Source organism: Ictalurus punctatus, chromosome 9, assembly GCF_001660625.3.
Source record: "Ictalurus punctatus breed USDA103 chromosome 9, Coco_2.0, whole genome shotgun sequence".
Classification (NCBI taxonomy): Eukaryota; Metazoa; Chordata; class Actinopteri; order Siluriformes; family Ictaluridae; genus Ictalurus; species Ictalurus punctatus.
In genome coordinates this window covers 21,678,547-21,699,142 of record NC_030424.2, presented here as the reverse complement: position 1 = coordinate 21,699,142, position 20,596 = coordinate 21,678,547, and the positions used below count along the sequence as shown (strand labels likewise).

General features: G+C 42.7%; 1 protein-coding gene across 7 annotated transcripts in view; it reads right to left on the bottom strand.

Moving 5' to 3' along the window:
• The window catches only part of esrrb (estrogen-related receptor beta), a 61,154-nt gene that overhangs the window by 26,837 nt on the left and 13,721 nt on the right, over positions 1-20,596 (bottom strand). For all 7 annotated transcript variants that reach the window (XM_017475322.3, XM_017475324.3, XM_017475327.3 and 4 more), the window contains 2 exons: positions 11,707-12,128; positions 5,032-5,148 (listed from right to left, as the gene is read on the bottom strand). In XM_017475322.3, the coding sequence (XP_017330811.1) occupies positions 5,032-5,148; positions 11,707-12,115 (526 nt within the window). In that variant the 5' untranslated portion in view covers positions 12,116-12,128. The remainder of the gene's footprint in view (positions 1-5,031; positions 5,149-11,706; positions 12,129-20,596) is intronic.

The following is a 20,596-nucleotide window of genomic DNA, read 5'->3' as shown; positions in this document are numbered from 1 at the left end:
ATCATCTCTATGTAAAGGCTGAAAATGTTCTTATTCCACAATAAGTGGTGAGCTGCAAGGGGGGAGTTATGAATGAACAGAAGGTTAAGGCAGTCCAGTCCTGGACAACACCCACAATGTTAAAAAAAAGTCGGTAAAGGAACAACACCTCCTAGTCTTTATTATGGGCGTCACTATGGTGATAGCTTCCGTTTGTACCCCTCAGAAAAGTATGCAAGCTCCGCTGTACTTAAATTGCTGCCACAGCCATACACACACAAGAGAAGGTTTGCTTCAGCCCCCAAAGCAGATACCTCTAAAATGGAGGTCAGTTAAGTCCAGCAAAATGCTTATATTTTCTGTGCTTACTGACCCTTGTCAGATCAGTGCTCCCGTGATGGACGAGTGATTACATCTGCTGGCAGTTTGCCATGTGCAGGTCCGGGCCAATCACCACCGGAAACTGCAAATTAGCCACCCATGCCTGCCTTACCATAGATTGAGTTTATGATGAACCGAGTGCTCTTCTTAATCCTCAGGAGGACTGGTTAGAGCATTAATGCTACTATATACCATGCAGTTCTCATGAGTCCTTTTAGATCCTGGTCCACTGGATTAGGCAAGCCCTCTTTGCAGATCTCCCAAGTATGCTGGACACTGAGGATTCTCCAGCATACATCTTCTTTAACTCTTAGAATAGCTGCTGAATCCAGTATCTGTGTCCTGGGAGATTTGCGGTATTGGGGAGTCATCTTAAGCACTAGCCACAGACATTCAGGACGCTGCTCTGGTGTCAGTGTATCTCTGAGATCATCAAACAGACCTGCCCGTTTCTCAGCCAGGGGTCACCATGTGGCTGGGGAAGACTATCCCCACATAAGTGCTTGGTTTCCTTAAACTCTGTATGTGCATCACTTAGCATTAGCTTTTATCCTGTGTATGTATCCTTTTCGCTAACAGTTTGGATTATTGACGAGCAGGGATTTCGGCCGTCGAACATTTTCAGCTGAAAATAAAACGTTTTCATGTTGCCCCGTGCCCCATCTCAAATCACTTAAATCAACGCGTGAGCTAATGTCATCACTGCGCTACCAAGCAAAGAGCGATCGTGTCGGCGATGTGGAACTATTTTAAAGTTTCTGATAAGGACGTCACAATAGCAATTTGTAGTCTTTGCTCAGCTGAGGTTTCAAGAGGGGGCACATCGCCGAAGCACTTTTCGACGACAGGTCTGATACACCACCTGAAAGCACAGCATCCAATTCAATATGCAGAGTACAGAAGAGCAAAAAAAGCTTAAAATTACCCAAACTAGCATGCCGACACCATCTGCTGCCACAGTATATGAAAAGGCAAAGAAATTTGCAAACAGTGCCAAAGCACATGGCAGAATTGAGAAGATAATGGAAAATAAAATAATAAAATAATCGCCTTAGATGACCAGCCATTCTCTGTTGTGGAGAATACTGGATTTCATAGGCCAAAAAAAAAACATTTATTTAAATTGTTTTATTGTAGTTTTGTTATTGTTAATTTTGACTTTTAATAAAAGTGCTTGTAATTTCATTGCCTCGTACTTTTTTTTTTTTTTCAACTGATATTCATTGATATTCATTCAAATACATGAAAATTATTAAAAAAGCATAATAATTATACAACTATATAAAAAGGCAGCTCTTTTAAAACAAGTTTTTGGTTGTTTGTTTTTCTTTTAGGCGATTATTGGTTTTCGAAATTGAGTGCATCCAGAATTTCTGGTTTCGGCCAAATATCACTAGTTTGGATTTATTTATAGAATTTATTTGCCTGCACATGTTTAACTAAAATTCCACCTACATGTACATTCCCTTTTGCCTTATTTATTTATTTATTTATTTATTTATTTTTAAGCATTTACAGCATTTTCTACTTCAAATATCAAACTGCATGTATGGATAAGAGACATGTATGGATCTGCTAGTCAGTTAAAGGACTGTAGCCATTGGATTACATCAGTGTAATCTCTCAATAGTATCTTTTCCTATCATCTCAGCTCTGATCCTCTTCCATTGATCAGAAGGGGGGGAAAAAACTGTAGTCCTTGACATTTGAGTAGATCTATTGATCACTTCCTCTTTTATACAGACGGGAGGAAATGAAGCAATTTCACAGGAGTTTCAAGCCGACTTCTGTTGCATATCTCTAAGAACAGCCGCTGCGTTACGCTGTCTGACCACGCACCGACACGCAACCAATTATCGTTACATCATGCGATTACATGGCGATATAAAAAATCAAAAAAAAAGTTTAATGATCGAATGCAAACAGAAGATCAACAGTGCATGTAAATTGAAATCTCTCATAAATTTACAGGACACTCCCTGGAATCTCAGAAGCTTATAGACAGTGCAAGAACGATTAAGTACCATTGGAAGTTTATGGTCTATGCTGCACTTTCTACAAGCTGTATAGTTATAATTAGGCTTGATGGTATCCATTCACTGCATGACCTTTCCACTTCTAACCTTCTAAAAGAGCCCAGACTGGACGCAGCCTTCTCCTCAGCAGTTACCAAGCGACAGGAAGTGTTTCAGAGAGATGGACACAGGTCTCTGTTTTGTTCTTGTCTCCTTGAAACGCCTGATTGATTTCGCGCTCACGTAGCGTAGGCAGGAAGACAGACGCACGACCTTGCATCGAGGAGAGATACCAAATGCACAGTAAGATGCCTTTCACGTCTTCATATTCATTTGCAAATTGTATTTACTTATTTTGATAGTGTTTGGAAATTATAGGTGAAGGTGAGAGTGTGGGTACGCGCCGGCTGACTTGGCACTGGCATGGATGGAGCTTAAGAGCTTCGTGTTAAGTGCTACAAGTTACTCGTTCATAAGTAATAAGGGGTATGCTGAGGACAGTATTGGAGTCACATTGAAGAAGGATGTAGGTATCTGCAAGCAGAATGAATAAGGACAGGAGATGTGACCTTTTCGAAATAATGGAGGACTAGAGGAAGATTTGAGAATCAGAGAAGGTGTGCTGTGAATTAGAGAAGGTGTGCTGTGTTCTCCATACGGCACTGTTCTCTGGCAGAGCGTCTATCCTGTATAAATCACCCACCTAAACAAGCTTCTATTAGCTCATGTGGTAACGTCTGACACTTTTAGACATCTAGGTCCTGCAAGCAGTAAACTGTCCGTAGTACTGTTCGGGGTGCATTTATAGACTACTCTTAGTGAGAAATACCCCAGTGGCAAAAATAGTCTAAACAACAGAGATGATTCAGGTTGATGTCATATGTTTGTTCACTTGTTCATTCATATGCAAAGGAGCACCACCAATTCTAAATTATAACAGCTGTTAAATATACGAGAAAGAGAGAATGAAATGTGCAAGGGGAAGAATACAATTTCAATCACTTCTACAATCGTAATTTCATCGTCTAAGAATTATGTGAATTCTTTATGATTTTCTCTCAGTGCATTATCCGCTGCCAGCGCGTCCGCTGAGAGAAATGTCTGCTCGTCGTTCCATTTCCACCGGCCGCCTGCTGTCATGTGTGGTACATGACTATGGCCGTGTAGTTGACTGGCTCTTGTTTAAGCTAAGCTTCATTTTTTGCACTGACACTGGTGATTCATTTATGACCATCTCTCCCTATTTTCTAGTCTCTTATTCCTCTAGATAATATATTTCCATTAATTTTTCATCAGCTAGTAATGCGATTACTCCCTCATTCGCTCTCTCTCGCTCTCTCTCTCGCTCTCCCTCCCTCTATCGCAACATGCAGTTGAGAGATTTCGTTACCTCACTTAGGTCCATATAGATTGCTCTCTGCTGCTTTGAGGAAGAGCCATTTACAGACACTAAATGGATGGATTGGGTGTATTACACCACCACAACGGATATTCTATTCACCTGTTCTCATTGTATGCGTGGAATATTGCCTACATATATGTGACTGTGTTGTGAAGCACATTATATAACATTCCTCTTGCATTCCATTAAAGCCAAGACTTAATACATAAATATGCAAAATATAGAACTGAACCTGTGTATAATATCTGCATTAATATTCTCTTCTGTTTTCCATTCTAAAGAAATTCTACTTTTTTCTTTTTCTTTCTTTTTTTTTTTTAAATACACGTTGCTCTTCAGGCAGAACTAGCTAACACAGGCCCTCCAGAGAGATGAACTGGAGGAAGAGAGAAAACTGTCCAAGATTTAAAAAAAAAAAAAAAATCCATGACCAGCATGTTTAATTGTCACTGAATTCCCAAGTGGCATGACTTTAAAAAAGCATCCACAGGAAGGGAGCCGAGATGTTCGGAAAACATTTAGCGGATCAATATGCCGGGGAGAGCTGAGAGCGGCTGGAGTGTGTGCTCAGGGACCGCGCCGAAGCCCTTCCAGTCGGAATACTGTTACACTTCTATTAGTCAGATGCAGGGATCGACCTATTCAGCATATTTCTGTCTCTGTGTCCAACAGGCGCATTATTTACTGCTCTGTGGCAGGGACATAGGGGGCGGACAGCTGGGCCATGCCAACAGGGCTCTTAAACTCCGTTCTGGCCTGGCATTAACCCATTGGCAAATCAGCCAACTACCATTTTTTTTTTTTCTTTTTACACCAGAATCAGATCTGTCTTGTTCCGTGTCGGCAAAATAACTCTCACAACAGCTGTGTTAAATGCCAGCATGTTGTATTATTAAGTGAAAATTAGATACTTTGCTACTAGAGAGAGGGTAAAGCTGTGAAAGGGATAACTTTAAGCTTCATTTAATGTCAGACGGACAACAAAGATACCATCCCTGGTATCACTGTTTACTCTGATTCGGGATTCCAAAATGTTCTAATAGTATGTTCGGACCACGGTCATATGACACACTTACTGTATCATGTTGGTATGAAATTGTGCTGGACTAAAACATTCGACTCAAGATGACTGTACACGAGTTAATCAGGAAAAAGTCTGTCAGATGGACAGTAAAAAAAAGAATAAAAAAAAAAATTTAAAAAAAAAAAACTCGAACATGATTTCCACGTAGAAATGTCTAAGAAGCTCATTACCTTCCTTCAGCATGCCGACTTTCAGACACTTCATGAAGCGGCAGGCTTGACAGGACTTGCGTCTTCGCTTCGTGATCTCGCACTCGTTGGTGGCTGGGCAGCTGTACTCGATGTTACCTGAGCAGAAGACGACATAAAGTGATATCAGTCCTGTCTCCTTTTATACCTGCCTTTCTTGAAGATCCCATAAATACAAGCTTAATGTAGAACAGTTCTGGGGAAATGTATTGTGTGTATTATGGCGCTGGGATGTATCTATTCAGACATTACATCAATATATTCATCAAGTCAGGTATTGTTCATCATTCATAATTCATACATAAATCTGTAGAATGATCTCTTATTTTCTTCACTAAATTGATTCGGTCATAAGAGATGGCAGAAGAACATGGGGGTAAGCAGAAAGGCCAAATCAAACGACACACTAGAACAAACCCACTGACCTACCACAGATGTCCTTTACTGGACAAGAATGATTTGACACGAATCAAAAGCACACTGTTATTGATCTGCATTCGTTTAATCCCGGTCCGCTCTGATTTGTCGGCTAAACGTACATCTTAAGTTTAACAGCTTGTGTACAAATAAGAGAATTGTTTGTACTGCATCTTCAAAAAGACATTCACTCTGAACAGGATCTAGACACTGCATTGACATCAGAAAAGACGATGAAAGTTTTTCACGTCATTTGAATATCTTTGTGTGCAGAAGAGAGCAGAATACGTAGCAAAAGTGTCCTGAAATCCCTTTGCGCTCTCCAAACCCCTCCACCCAACAGTAACCAGACCCTGACTTGCATGCACCACACTAAGCACATTACATTATGTTCCACCAAATCTCAACCTGCTCCCATTGTGGCAACCCATCCCCCCCCCCCCCCCCCCCCCAACTATTTACATATAGTGTGTCTACTGCACTGATACATTATTCAAGTCAAGCACTTCAGCGCTTGATACAAATGAATAGGGGTTTCATTGGTACACAATAAAAGAGCTGTTTCTGCTGTATTGTATGACTAACAATAGCTAGAGTGCTTGATATACGATCCCATTCTACGTGTGTCCATGTAGGTACATTTAACTAGAGGGAGGCATTTCAATTAGGATGTGTATGGGTAATGGCGAGGGAGAACTCTGAATGCAGAATAACAGTCCGCTATAAATGGGGGAATGATACGAAAGCACACCTACAATAGCACGCCGGTTTAGCCTGGGCGTGCTTTGAATATCTTCCTAAAAACCTGTATAGGAACTGAATGTGGTCACCGTGTAAATCTTGAGTTTTTACACAGTTAAGGCTGCATGTTATATTCAAAACCTGCAAAAAAAAAAAAAGAGAAGAAAGAAAGAAGCTCAAAATATAAATGAATACAAGTTTCACACATGATCATACTCCAAACTGAATTTACTATTTGGATTCCAGAATTTTTAACCTAAGGTGTAAGATGATCTGTTCAGTTGATAGCACCATGTTTACATTTCATTCCTTCAGCTTTGGCTCTATTTCTCCAAGTAGAAATAGCATCGCTATACACTACCATCGTTTCCTCTGCTTCCCTCCATTTCCCATTCCCAACTCGGGCAATTATGTTAACATTATTGCGCAGATCGAGTGGAAGGTCCCTAGATATATTAAATAATTAGAAATTCCACCTCTTATCTGGGTTATACAAATCAGTATGCAAATTCCACAGATCTCTTTGGGTTTGGAGTAAATAAAGGTGTGAATATTAGTGTGATGAAGTCGGACTGCTCCTCTTCCTGTTTTCCCTTTCGTTGACGTGAAAAACAAAACAGTTGTAATCAAATATGTTTCCGATGTGCTTCTTCGCTTGCGAGGATTGGTAGGTGCTTTCAACGCATCTGAGCCCAGATTAGTTTGATCATTTCCAGTTTTCAGAGACCGGCTTAATCCAGTGTACTCTACCTAATATTCTGTGAGATATCTACAAAAATGGCGTAGTCTTCAGCACTGCCTTGGATTTGTCTTCCTGGATGACAGGGGTATATAACCCTGGTGTCCTGGCGAAATTCCCCCATTGGCCCTTCTCTATCATGGCTCCCCAATAATCCCCAGCTCTGAATTGGCTACATCACTCTCCCCTCTCCTCTCTACTAATAGCTGGTGTGTGGTGGGGGTTCTGGCGCGCTATGGGTGCCGGCGCATCATCCAGGTGGATGCTACACACTAGTGGTGGTTGAGGAGATTCCCTCCCTCCCCCTTTACTATGTAAAGAGCTTTGAGTGTCTAGAACAGTGCCATATAAATGTAACTGTAAAAAAAAAATCTAATTGTAACATGAGTTAAGTGAAGTGGAAAGTTCAAAGTCACTTCCCATCTTTGTGGCCTTCAAGGATTCTTTCTGCAACACCGGACTGAAACGTTGCATGAAAAATTGCATTTTCTATTGTTTTGCATCTGCTCTTTATTGTTGAATGCATCTTGTGTTTCACTGTTGGTAAATGGAGCCTGTGTCCTGGCTGCCAGACTGACACAATTTATCAGCACAGCAGGAAGTCCTGTGAGTCCCTTAGGATGTCCAGCTTGCTCCAGTTTACCTGTTACACCCGTGGACTCACCAACTGCAGCTCTGCTAAAAGACATGAATCCTTTCAAATCCACTGGCTATGCATGAACACCCAAAGTGTACTCAATGCATGTTCAATAAAACAACAGAGCTCAAGATTTGATCTCAATATTAATTTTTTTTTTTACAGGGTAAAGCTGTTTTGTTCCCAAACACCTGTGTATAGCCTGAGATACAGGGGGACCTACATAAGAATGAAGGAAACATTGAAGCCATGTTTAATATCCAGTCAAAAAAAAAAAAAAAAAGAACAAAGAGGAAAAAAGGTAAATACACGGGAGCTTTTTTTTTTAAATCTCCAGCATTTTCAGTTGATCTGGTTTCATATTAAGTGTTATTTTATTAGCCATAAAAATAACTGGGGTGAAAAAAAAAGATTTAAAGCAAAGAGTTTTATCTTCTCAATATTTATCTGTCTCAATTTCTTTTATGGCTTTTCAGGACCTGTGCCAGGGCATGGTGTGGGGCAGACTTGGGTCGAGTAAGTAAATTACAGTAAAATGGCAGGTATTTCTCATCAAAATCTAAACTGACTTTTACAGGCTTACTGTCAAGCTCTATTACTGCAGAGAAGAAAGAGTGAGCCAGTTGATATGGTTTAGTTTTCATCCTATACTTGTGTTCAAGTGAGTAGGAAATTAGAAGTAGAAGACGTACGGTGTTTGATTGGTGGTCTGAACAAGGTGTTTGGGACAATGGGGGGATCAAGATGGTGGAGGTCGTGGATGGATGGCGATCAGAGATGACGTTAATTTGGGGCTTTGCTTTGACTGATGTAACTATCTCAACATGCAGGTTCAGAAGGGCTTTACAGTGGATGAATAGGTGACAGGAGATGGATTGGCCGTCCACCTTTGTGTTGAAAAGGTAAGGCCAGTGGAGTCTTTGTCTGTAGGGAGCTGGAGGGTTGGGATGAAGTGAACCGAAAAAGAAAGCTAAATGAAGCTAGGAAAGAGGGAGAAGCGGGGGAAATAAAGAATGAGAAGAAATTTCTGTTGAACTTCATGACAAGGTATTCTTCGCTCAATGCGATAACACATGCTAGGAGACACCATCCTACATCAATAATTAGGCAAAAACACTGCGACTTATTGCCAGATTATATTTCCTTTGACCTTTTTTTTCAGCTCGGTATTAAACTTTACTGGTTTATAGAAACGGTGGTGGCTCAGTTCAGGAAGGTGTAGAACGAGATAAAGCACATGAAATATGGAACAATAAAAAGTTTATTCTAGGTTTGGATATACAACATGTATCATGCCTTTACTCGCAGGCAGAGTGATGTTTGGGTATAAAAGCGCATATCGTACTCTATAGTATATCGAATATGCTCAGGTATGACTTCTGGAGAGTTTAAATGCCTGCAGTTCAGCTGCTATTCACTCTCAGGCTTTAGATCACGCGCTTTTAACAATACCGTCTTGGTGATAAAGAGGCAAAAGCAGCATGTGCAGCTGTGACAACTCATTTTTCAATAAGACTCGTGAATGTGGAGAAGGTATTACATGTTTGGCAGTAAAAAAGCCATTTTGCAGTGGCGTTAAGGCTGAATGAAATTGATTAAAATGACAAGGCAAATTAAACGCCACCTCTCCTGCTTTGTCCTCATTAAAGGGACGCCGGCTCACACTTACAACCCTCGTCAGCCTCATTATTTACTTAATTAATCACGTCTAATTCACATCACTTACACTGTTTTTTTCCTTTAAGTGCTCTTTGTCTGCCCGTTCTCTTTCCCACTCATCCTTTCAGCCGCCCTCTGTCCGCTCTTTTCTTTTTTACTTTCTTTTCCCCAAAAAATCCTCCTGTGTTCAGTCTGGGACCATGTCTGCTTATTATGCCATTAGCCCGCCTCTCTCCCGCTCTTTCAAAAGAGCAGCAGTGTCCCTCTCCAATCTAAAGAAAGTCCGCAGGTTCCCCCCCCCCCCTTTCCTCTTTTTTCCATCCCTTCTTCCTTCCCCTTCACTGAAATTACCCAGCGACGCGTGCCTGCGTTTCTAATTGCGGCGGTCGTCCCCGGAGACAGCCCCCTCCCTTTGGCCTAATGAAAAGCCTCGGCCTTAATTACTCCTTCTGAACGCTGATTGTTATTGACAAAACTCCTGTGGCTCGGACAAACGGCACAAGATTAGGTCCATTACAGGCAGCCCTCCAAGAGGAAGAAAGGAGCAAAAGAGAGCGAGAGATAGAGAAGAAAATTTCAACTTGACATAGAGAAGAGGAATAAGCAGAAAGGTCTTTGACGTTTTCTTTCTTTTCTTTCATGGAACGCTCCTCTTCTTAATTGTTTAGGCCATCACTCCACTTAAAATGGCTCGTTCTTTCAAGGGGTTTTTTGTCTCTCCAGTGTAATAGCTTTTGTGTACCTCACTGTAGCAGGCTAAAAAGCCTGTTTCTAAATATGTGACTTGAGGGGAAATACTCATCTTTTGTCAATAGAGGAGATTGCTGTGGAAGTGAGTGCAAATAGAAGGATTTGGACGAAGGCAGCTGTTTGTCTGCAAAAAAGGTACATAGACTGTTTAAAGCTGATAGGACCGCTGGGCCAATTTCAACATGGCGGACAGAGCAGAAATCAAACACCTGAATAGAAACTGCAACTTTTCCCATTTGTAAATGCACACTGAATCTCTGACCACTATCTAACAGTGATATTTAATACAGTAAAACACAGCCAATATCCGCCTGGGTAATAAGGCCACTCGGTCCTTGAGATATGCATTAGTGTTACCGTGCTGTTAAAAGTTTACAATGGCATAGCAATGAGATCAGGCTGTAATTATGGGCAGTCGTGCTTTATTCTTACCCTCTCTCTTTTCCTTATGCACACACACACTACATTCTCACACTACATTGGGATGTCATCTGATTAATATCTGGGTCACAAAACACTGACTGTACTGCCTGTGCCAAACCAATGTGACCCCACTGCTGGCTGCTAGTACCTACAGTGTGTGCATCAGGCAGCGCACAGATCGTATAGCTCAACGTGTGCAAACGATGGACAACACACGCGCAAATTCAACCTCAGTTACAAAAAAAGTATCACGGATAAACACTGCGCTTCGAAACAGGTGGAAAACGTGACTCTGATCCAGAATAATCAAATCGGCGAAAATGATTAAACTGGATTGGACAGGATTAAAAATAGCATATTGCTGCACCTTGAGATTCTGATATGCCTTGCAATACATAAAAACAAACTGCTGCTCCCTGTGTAATTTTTTTTTTTTTCAATCACTATAAAATGACACAATTTATTAAAGTTTATCTGAATACTTTTTCTTTTTTAATATAAAATAATGTGGTTTTTAGAGTGCTTATTTGGAAACTTCAGTCTTCTGTAATATCAGTATTATAATTTTGTGAGAAAAAGTTGGACTCTTCTTGGTTGCTTTTCGGAATATTTCGCTCAAAGACGTCCGTTTAAAAAAATGTTGTTTTGTAAATAAAATGTTAGTTTTCTAATGAAGGAAATGAAAATGTTGTCACGATGATATTTTTTGTCTACAGCACCGATTTCAGACATTTAATCACACACCTTCGGATCGAAAGGTTTTTAAAATCACGAGAGACATTTCAGTCGAGTGTCTCCAAAATTGTGACCTGTAGTGAATATATTGTGCATTATATATTTAGCATTTAGACTGTATGCTATTTGAAGCAACGAAGGCTGTAAACCAGTGAAAAATGTACTGTCTTTGATTTCTATTCATGTCCGGTCAGTGTGGTCATCTGATCATGTGTCAGTGTAATAATACACGCCTTGCAGACAAGCAACTGAATTGATTATGTTGATGATGTCACCAGTGTTGCCAAATGGGACACTATCCACTATCCACTGTGTGTGTGTGTGTGTGTGTGTGTGTGTGTGTGTGTGTGTGTGTGTGTATCATTGACTGAATGGAGTCGCATCATTCAGAGATCTGAAATCTGCTCATTATTTTAAATAAGAACAATTTCATTTTAAGGCTGTACTGCCTATAGCATGTTTTATATATATATATATATATATATATATATATATATATATATAGATATATATAGATATATATAGATGATAGATAGATAGATAGATATATCAGTACCTTGTATGGTCCTTTTGAAGAAGGCTTTGCAGGCCTCGCAGGAGGCCACACCATAGTGATAGCCAGAAGCGATGTCTCCGCATACCAGACACAGCCGTTTGGGGATGGAGTTGAGCATGTACTCGCATTTGATTGGGCCCGAGTCGTCGAGCAACGTGCTGGAGCAGTCGTCATAGCGCTTGCGGCAGCCGCTGCCCGCTGCGCCGAGGGGACCTGCCGGCGTGAACATGGGCGGAGAGTCGAGGCCGTTGGAGTGGCTGTGGATGGCACTGCCGTAGCCACCGCTGGCGTCGGAGTGCGCCCCGGGACTCGGGTGGCTGGCCGTGTCCACCAGTGAAGACGGACTAGACGGCTCTGTCTTTATGTATGAGCCACAGCTGGAGGGCAGGTGCCGCTCCTCAGCGGCCATCCTGTTCAACAGCCTGAGAGAAGAAGAACATTTTTTTTTTTTAAAAAGAGAAAATGCAATATCTGTAATTCCAATATTCCAAATGAATTGTCCAGATCTACATATTAATAAAACCTACACGAGACTTTACTGTCACAGGCATCGCTAGAAAGTGATAAGGAGGCGTATTTCATTTTATATTACTCAAGCCTAAAAAGAAATGCACTACAGTGAAATTGCAACAGAAAGAGATGCTTTCATGCAGCTTTGAAATGGACATATATATTATGAATATTATAAAGAACATCAGTGTTTGTGTGTGCAAGCTTGTCCAGACATTTCCCTTTCTAAGAGACTTCCTGTCACGGTAATCTAATCATCGAGCTCGGATTCTGGGACAAATGACAGCATGCTTATAGATTAAATGTTTGGTTTTTTTTAAAGAAAAGAAAAAAATAGAAGAGAAGAGAAGAGAAAAAAAAAATCCACCCTTAGTGTAAGCATGCCAAAGAACTACACGGGCTGAGGAATGGACAATTCAAGCCGAGGAGGAAGTAAACAGAAACACAGAGATGTGAAAGATTCGACGTGTTTCCTGGGTTAAGAGAAGTGGCGCGTTGTTTAAACACAAGCGAATGCTGCATGTTTACTGATTAACTGATGAAAATAAAAAGATGTACGCCACACAGAAGTAAAAATGTTCATTCTTGTCATAATAAGAAAAGGGTCGATTTGCATCGGATTACTCGTACGTTATTTGTAGGATAGTATTAGGTGCAGACAGCGGGGTGAAAGGTCAGTGTTTGCTCACATTATCGAAATTGAGCTTCACTTAGCTTTATGCAAATCAACTTGCTGGGGTTAGTTTTTGAGTGGCAGGCCCACACCCCAAGCATTTTGTTTTAGTGTATTAGCATAATTAGCATACTGCTAACTAATGGCAAATATTGACACACAGGAGCGTACATGTCACTGTCAGGATTCCCCAGCATCAGCAAAACAATAGTGTTTCTCTCAGGCAATATATAAACAAAGAAAACGCAAAGAAACCACAGCGCTTTGAAGACATGAAAGAGAAAAGGAAATGAATGTGCTGTTGGATAGAAAAGGAACCTATATCCCTTTTCTGTCCCTTGGCTGTCAGTCTCTCGCTCCCTGGCTGATTTAATTGTAAGTGTGGGTGACTGTAGGGTTCAAGGCCTGCGGTCACGGGGTCACCCTTACTTTCTCATCCCGGCTTCCCGTGTCTGCGAATACAGGGTCATTGTGTCAAATTAAATCATTGCAAGTCTTTCTCTCTCTCTCTCTCGCCCACCATGTATATTCATCGCAGACACAGCTGCCACCACCTCTGGAAATTCGCAAAAAGGTTAACTGCTGAAATAAATAATAAAAAATAATAAAAAAAAAAAAACTGCCTCCTGTTAAAACCGTTGACCTTGCAGAATAAGGCCTTTGTCTGAGCACTCAAAAGAGTTTTTCGGGCCAATATAGTGAGATTCCATATAGTGAGATTCAAAAAAATGTTTCAAACTAAAACAAGAAATAAAAAAAGAATTAATTCTGTATTTTTTAAGACAATATATATATATATAAAAATATACTCAAAAATATAAACGCTTCACACATTTTTAGAATTCTCAACGATAATACAAAAAATCTCATCCGTCATTGACTTAGCAGTTTCTGAATACAGTTGTGTGTGTGTGTGTGTGTGAGAGAGAGAGAGAGAGAGAGAGAGAGAGAGAGAGAGAGAGAGAGAGAGCACCTTTTCACACGTTCACTATTAAAAGCTATATATTTTTTTAAAAAAATGTCAGAATACATGACATTTCCATTTAGTTTTTATTTCTCAAATTCAGGGGGGCTTGGTTCAAAGGTCAAGGGTTAGTGCGGAGGTGACACTTAACATAATTGCATGATATTGCAAATGTTTTAACTCCCAGCACTGGGTTCATAAAGAAAATATTGCTCTAGATCAACGTGCCATTCTCACACCACTGATATCACAGCTTCTTAAATAATCCAAACCTTTTCAACTTAATTCATGTTTTAAGCAGGAAAAAAAAAAAAAAAACAACGAATCAAAAATGCTTCACGAAAGATTAAATCCACCTTAAAGGAATTCCAGCATTTATGTTTAAAGTTCAGTCTTCCCTGTGCTTTACCGTACCATGCTCTGAGTGCCACACCGAAGACCTTTTTTCCTCCACCTCCCCCCTTTTGATCCGCTGTACCCCCACAATCAAAATTCATGCTGAGTGGTGGCCACAAAAGCATAATGTTCGGTTTGAAGCTAATCTGATTCCTTGCGGCGGTCCTAACAGAATTTTAGCTGCTGTAATGTCATTGTGCCACGGCGGCGGCGCTGGAGATTAGCTGCTCTAATGATCCCGTGCCCTCCGTGTTCCGGTAGGCCACGGACGAATGCTGAGTCTCTCACCCTCAGTGGCATCTTGTTTCTCTAACCTCACTGTGCCATGGCAAACTTTACACCTCTTACAGAAAAAAGTGCCCACGCATGGCCTCTAGATCCGCCTCGGTACAATTAATGCACTGCATATAAACATTCACAAATGAATTCTGAATTTCTTCATGCGCTTTCTGTAACACAATTCCTTCACAATCAACTGAGCAGAATGCAGTCCAGAGTGCGAGCTCTTTCTGTCTTCCTTTCTCTCTCTGTCTCTCTCTCTCTCTCTCACACACACACACACACACACACACACAGAGTTAGAGCGGGAAGTCCTTTGCAGACAGGGCGCTATCAGATGGCCCTCTGAGGAGGCAGGGGGATCAGTCAGAGGACCCCAGGCGATGTGCCTGATAAGGGTCTGGCCTGGGAGCAGCCACTGGAGGAGGAACTCAATTAACTCCTGACAGGCACTCACACTCCTCTGGGCTCGCAGGCAACAGTCAAGCCTCGCGGGCAACTGCCACATTGCCACGTTGCCCTTTTTTCTCTGGAGGCGGTGAGTGGCGCAGGGAGCTCACACTGATGCGAGGCAACATTTACAGCAGGGGCAAATTTACTAAACAGTGTAAAGAGCCTGAATCTCGGTTTTCACAGTGAAATGTATTTGACAAATACAACAAAGTGTGTTTTGTGATTTAGTCATTGTGTCTGCGCGTGTAGACAATATTTGGTTTCAGCACAAGACCATGCAAATGAAATGGGGCTTTTTTTAGATGAAATGCATTCTCTAGGGGAGGGAGGGGGGGGGGAGGCTGAGGTACGAGCCAGACTGGTCCAGTGAGGACCGCTAAGAAATATGGAGAATGCCTCTGCCTAGTCACATAAATGCTTTGGGTTAACAGCTACCAAGGGAGTATTGGGGCCCAGACCTAGGGGGCAATTTTTAAAATTGTGTGTGTGTGTGTGTGTGTGTTTGAGACAGAGACAGAGACAGAGAGAGAGAGAGAGAGGGAGAGAGAGAGAAAAGCAAGTGTAAACTGAAAGCATCACTATGAAATCAATGCTCGTTCATATGATTATTTTCTAAACTGCAAGACACAGGAATTGAGAAAAGAAAATTCTTTGTTATAAAGCCTAAAACACAGCATTTACGGTGCCAATAAAATATATAAAATGTTTTTAAAAAAAATTTAAAAAAAGGAAGAGTGAATAAGTGAGAGAGAGAGAGTGAGTGGTGAACACACTGAAAGAGAAACTGAAATAGGAAGAGCAGACGCCGCACCGCAGAAGTGGAGAATAATCTGGATGATGAGAGGAGCAGAGCAGGCCAAATGAGAGAATGAGAGAAAAAAGAACGAGAGATAGGGCAGTGGATCAATAGTCCGTGTGGGCTGCTCGCAGTGGCGGCTGGTGCTGGGTTACCACAAGGGGGACTGGCCCGGCCCAGCAGCCCGGCAATTAAACTCGCACGTCTGCAGCTCAGGATTAAATTTAGCCCCTCTGCCCGGCTTCTCCACTGCAGTCTTTATAAAACTATGAGCTCACTCACGACAACAACATGAGCCCTAGCCGTGCTCGCTGCCCCTGCCTGGTCTGATAGCCCCGGCCCAGACGCAGATCGCATTTATTGATCTTTTCCTTCCTTCCTGTTATGAGCGGAGGGGGTCGGTGCGAGGGACTCGTCTTCACACAGGAACACTCCGTATACTGACGTAAGCCTTTTCACATATGAGAAGAGAGACATGTAGACAATTCCGCAGATAGCTGAAGTCGCTGATCAGCTGGGAGACTTGCATCGACTGCACACATGGCGGGAAATGCTAACACTTTAGTATCCGTGTCACCTATCCGACTTTGCTTTATATCTAATAAGTGTGCGTATATAAGTAGTGTGTATATAACATAATAACATTAACAGCTTAACAGTGCTTTATTTAAGATACCCAATTCATTTTTCTTTACACGTTATAGATTCTTTCCAGTTTCTCCTTAATACGTTTTTAGTCAAGTATGTAACAAATGTATGTCTGAATACTTAGATGAAGTTGAAGTCTATTTGATGTCCCATTTACATATAGTTTGATGCTTTTAATGATCTTTTAATGAGCAACCCAGTTCTGTCGAGTACTCTGGTGTTTACACTGTAAATAAAATAGTGCTTTGTACTGCACACATACTGTACACCTCTCTTTTACGGAGACTCTAATGTTCTGATCAGTGATTGGATAAATCATTTATTGCTGCACATTTAGAGAAACACTAGTTATTAAAGCAAAGAAGGTAACACCAAACCAAAGCGAGAATATGAGAACACTAGATAAAGCTCTATTAAGCAGTCCGTGTTGCCAAATCCTTGCTTTATTCGCTATTTACAGTGTACGCAGGGTTATTAGCTATAAACGAATCGGGTCTAATAAGTGACTCTTACTGCACTGTTTGTGACTGTGAGTTTTATGTACAGGGTTTAATTCAATTAGGACTCAAATTGTTTACCTTTACACTGTTAATGGTGCATACGTGCGATGCAGAGCACCTGGATCTTCTAAAGTGTGTGTGCAGGATATACAGCTCTGTTCGTTCTGCGGCAGTGAATGGGTTAACCTGAAACTGTGCAAGCCCAGTGGTAAAGCTCCCTATTGAATTGAACAGCTCATCATATGGAAAAAGTAGTTCAGTCCTCGCCTGGCACACACTAGGGAGGGTTTTTTAAATCGCTCCCTTTTTTTTTCTCCGTTTTATACTATAAATTATGTATAATGGTGCTTTTCCTGCTAAATAATTAGCTGACATCAAATATATCCCGGGCCTCTGAAATGGAGTGAAATGAGTACGTGGGTGTCCCTTTGTAGGAATCGTTCAGGGTGTCTTTAGTTTACTAAAGAAAAAAAACAAACGTTATAATAATAATAATAAAATTAAAAAGACAAGTCTGTTCGATAGATGAACAGCTTCGACATTGCTCACCATACGGACATCAGAATCAGGTGGTGCATGGGGCTCTGATATGAAGTTGTTCTTCGTTTCCATTTGACTCCCTGTTGACTCCCATCATGAATCCCTGTTCATGATGGCGATGTCGGACTTCGGAAATATGCCAACCTCATTTCTGATCTTGATCTGACTCCCGAACGCTGTGACAGACGTCGTCAGACTGATGATACAGAAGCACAAAAGCACGCTGGACATTCCGAACTAACTCGTCCAGCTACGCCAAAAAAAAAAAAAAAAAAAAAAAAAACCCGAACTCTGTCATGTCGGACACCGAGGAAACCTCATGTCCTAATCAAATGTAACATCCAACGCAGTCGGTTCAGGAAAACTAAACACGCGTTAAATGAACGCGAGGCGCTTCGAGAGTTAATGCATGTGTACATAACACTGAGCCCATCCATTTCCCATCCCAACAGATGGAATTATTATTATAAAGGCACACCATTATGTGTATATTACAGATCTGAGTGCATAAGCTGGAAAGAGACGAAGATAGAAGCAAGGAACGATGCATGAAATTAGTTCATTAATCTTCCTCTTGTAGGCTGTCCTTGTTTAGAGGGGAACTCTGCCTGCTATGAACAAAGAGCCCATCGCTCCGTAGTCATCAATTACTCTCTTCATCACAGGGAATGCCCGATGGAAAATGCAACGCGCATACGTATACTGCGGGAGGGACGAGCGCGTCCGCATGACTCGCCCCCCGGTGCGACTGACAATTACTGAACAATCAACTGTAGGAATATTTGCACCTTCCCTCAGTCATGCTCAGTCATGAAGAAACACAGCTGAAGGAAAACACAATGATGACTGCATGAGAAGAAGCTGCTCGTTACACGCCGACACTGATGTCACACATCCTGCATAATTACAATAAATAAATAAATAAAAGCTTCCGATTCGATCCTGAAACTCTCAACAGAGCAGCGTTTTCTAACATTTCGTTATATTAAATCGTTTTTATTGAAGGAGGATTTGTGGTGGTACACATGGATATCACGTGGATATTATGTAAAGGCGTACTCGGGTGTTGTGATACTGTGTGACGTGTACACTGTATACTCGTCGCAAAAACTAAACTCCAGCCAAACGTAATTAGCCTGAAGCTTCTTTGATTTTCAGTTTTAACTGAAGCGGTTTAAGAGAAATGTCAGGCGTACATCTCCGTCAGTTTACGCAGTGAGGAGAGACGTCACGCTGAACCTTCTGACCTCACTGTAGGAGTGAACGATATGGCAAAAAGATCACAATGCAAGACCTGAAGTGTATCGACCTGTCCGATCGATTTCATTTAGCGATATGCTAGAAAATAGGAATAGGATTTTTACTCAACATTTACTCAACAAATATACATTTTACACCAACCTCAACTCCAACTGTTATACTCAACTATACCTCCGTATCACACTCTCGCATCTCCCGGCCCTCGACATATTCAATTCTCATGCTTTTAACTGTAATGAAAGCTGTGCCTTAAACAAACGAAACACTTAAACATAAACTCAACAGAGTTCGTTGACAGACAATACCCATAATTCCACTCTGTCCTGACACACTGATATCTGAACCTTAACAAAAAATCTCCTCATAGCACTGGAACAGAAATGTAGCTACTGAACCTCAAATACACACGACCACTACAGCCGGGGCTGCTGTGAACCAGAGCTCTCGTGCAGTCGCTCGCTCACTCCCTCACTCACTCAATCACTCCCTCACTCACTCCCTCACTCACTCCCTCACTCACTCCCTCACTCACTCCCTCACTCACTCCCTCACTCACTCCCTCCCTCCCTCACTCACTCCCTCACTCACTCCCTCACTCACTCACTCACTCCCTCACTCCCTCCCTCACTCACTCCCTCCCTCACTCACTCCCTCACTCACTCCCTCCCTCCCTCCCTCACTCACTCGCTCACTCCCTCACTCACTCCCTCACTCACTCCCTCACTCACTCCCTCACTCACTCCCTCACTCACTCCCTCACTCACTCCCTCCCTCCCTCACTCACTCACTCACTCCCTCCCTCACTCACTCGCTCACTCCCTCCCTCCCTCACTCACTCCCTCACTCACTCACTCACTCCCTCACTCCCTCCCTCACTCACTCCCTCCCTCACTCACTCCCTCACTCACTCCCTCCCTCCCTCCCTCACTCACTCGCTCACTCCCTCACTCACTCACTCGCTCACTCCCTCACTCACTCCCTCACTCACTCCCTCCCTCCCTCACTCACTCACTCCCTCCCTCACTCACTCCCTCCCTCCCTCACTCACTCGCTCACTCCCTCGCTCACTCCCTCACTCACTCACTCGCTCACTCCCTCACTCACTCCCTCACTCACTCCCTCCCTCCCTCACTCACTCACTCCCTCCCTCCCTCACTCACTCCCTCACTCCCTCACTCACTCCCTCACTCACTCCCTCCCTCCCTCACTCCCTCCCTCCCTCACTCACTCCCTCACTCACTCCCTCCCTCCCTCCCTCACTCACTCGCTCACTCCCTCACTCACTCCCTCACTCACTCCCTCCCTCACTCACTCCCTCACTCACTCCCTCACTCACTCCCTCCCTCCCTCACTCACTCCCTCACTCACTCCCTCCCTCCCTCACTCACTCCCTCACTCCCTCCCTCCCTCCCTCACTCCCTCCCTCACTCACTCCCTCACTCACTCCCTCACTCACTCCCTCCCTCCCTCACTCACTCCCTCACTCACTCCCTCCCTCCCTCACTCCCTCCCTCACTCACTCCCTCACTCACTCCCTCACTCACTCCCTCACTCACTCGCTCACTCACTCACTCCCTCCCTCACTCACTCACTCCCTCCCTCACTCACTCCCTCACTCACTCCCTCACTCACTCACTCCCTCACTCACTCGCTCACTCCCTCCCTCACTCCCTCACTCCCTCCCTCGCTCACTCCCTCACTCACTCACTCCCTCACTCCCTCACTCACTCACTCCCTCACTCGGTCATTCACTCCCTCCCACCCTCGCTCCCTCCCTCACTCATTCACTTGCTCCCTCACTCACTCCCTCACTCATTCCCTCACTCACTCCCTCACTCATTCACAAATTCCCTCACTCACTCCCTCACTCA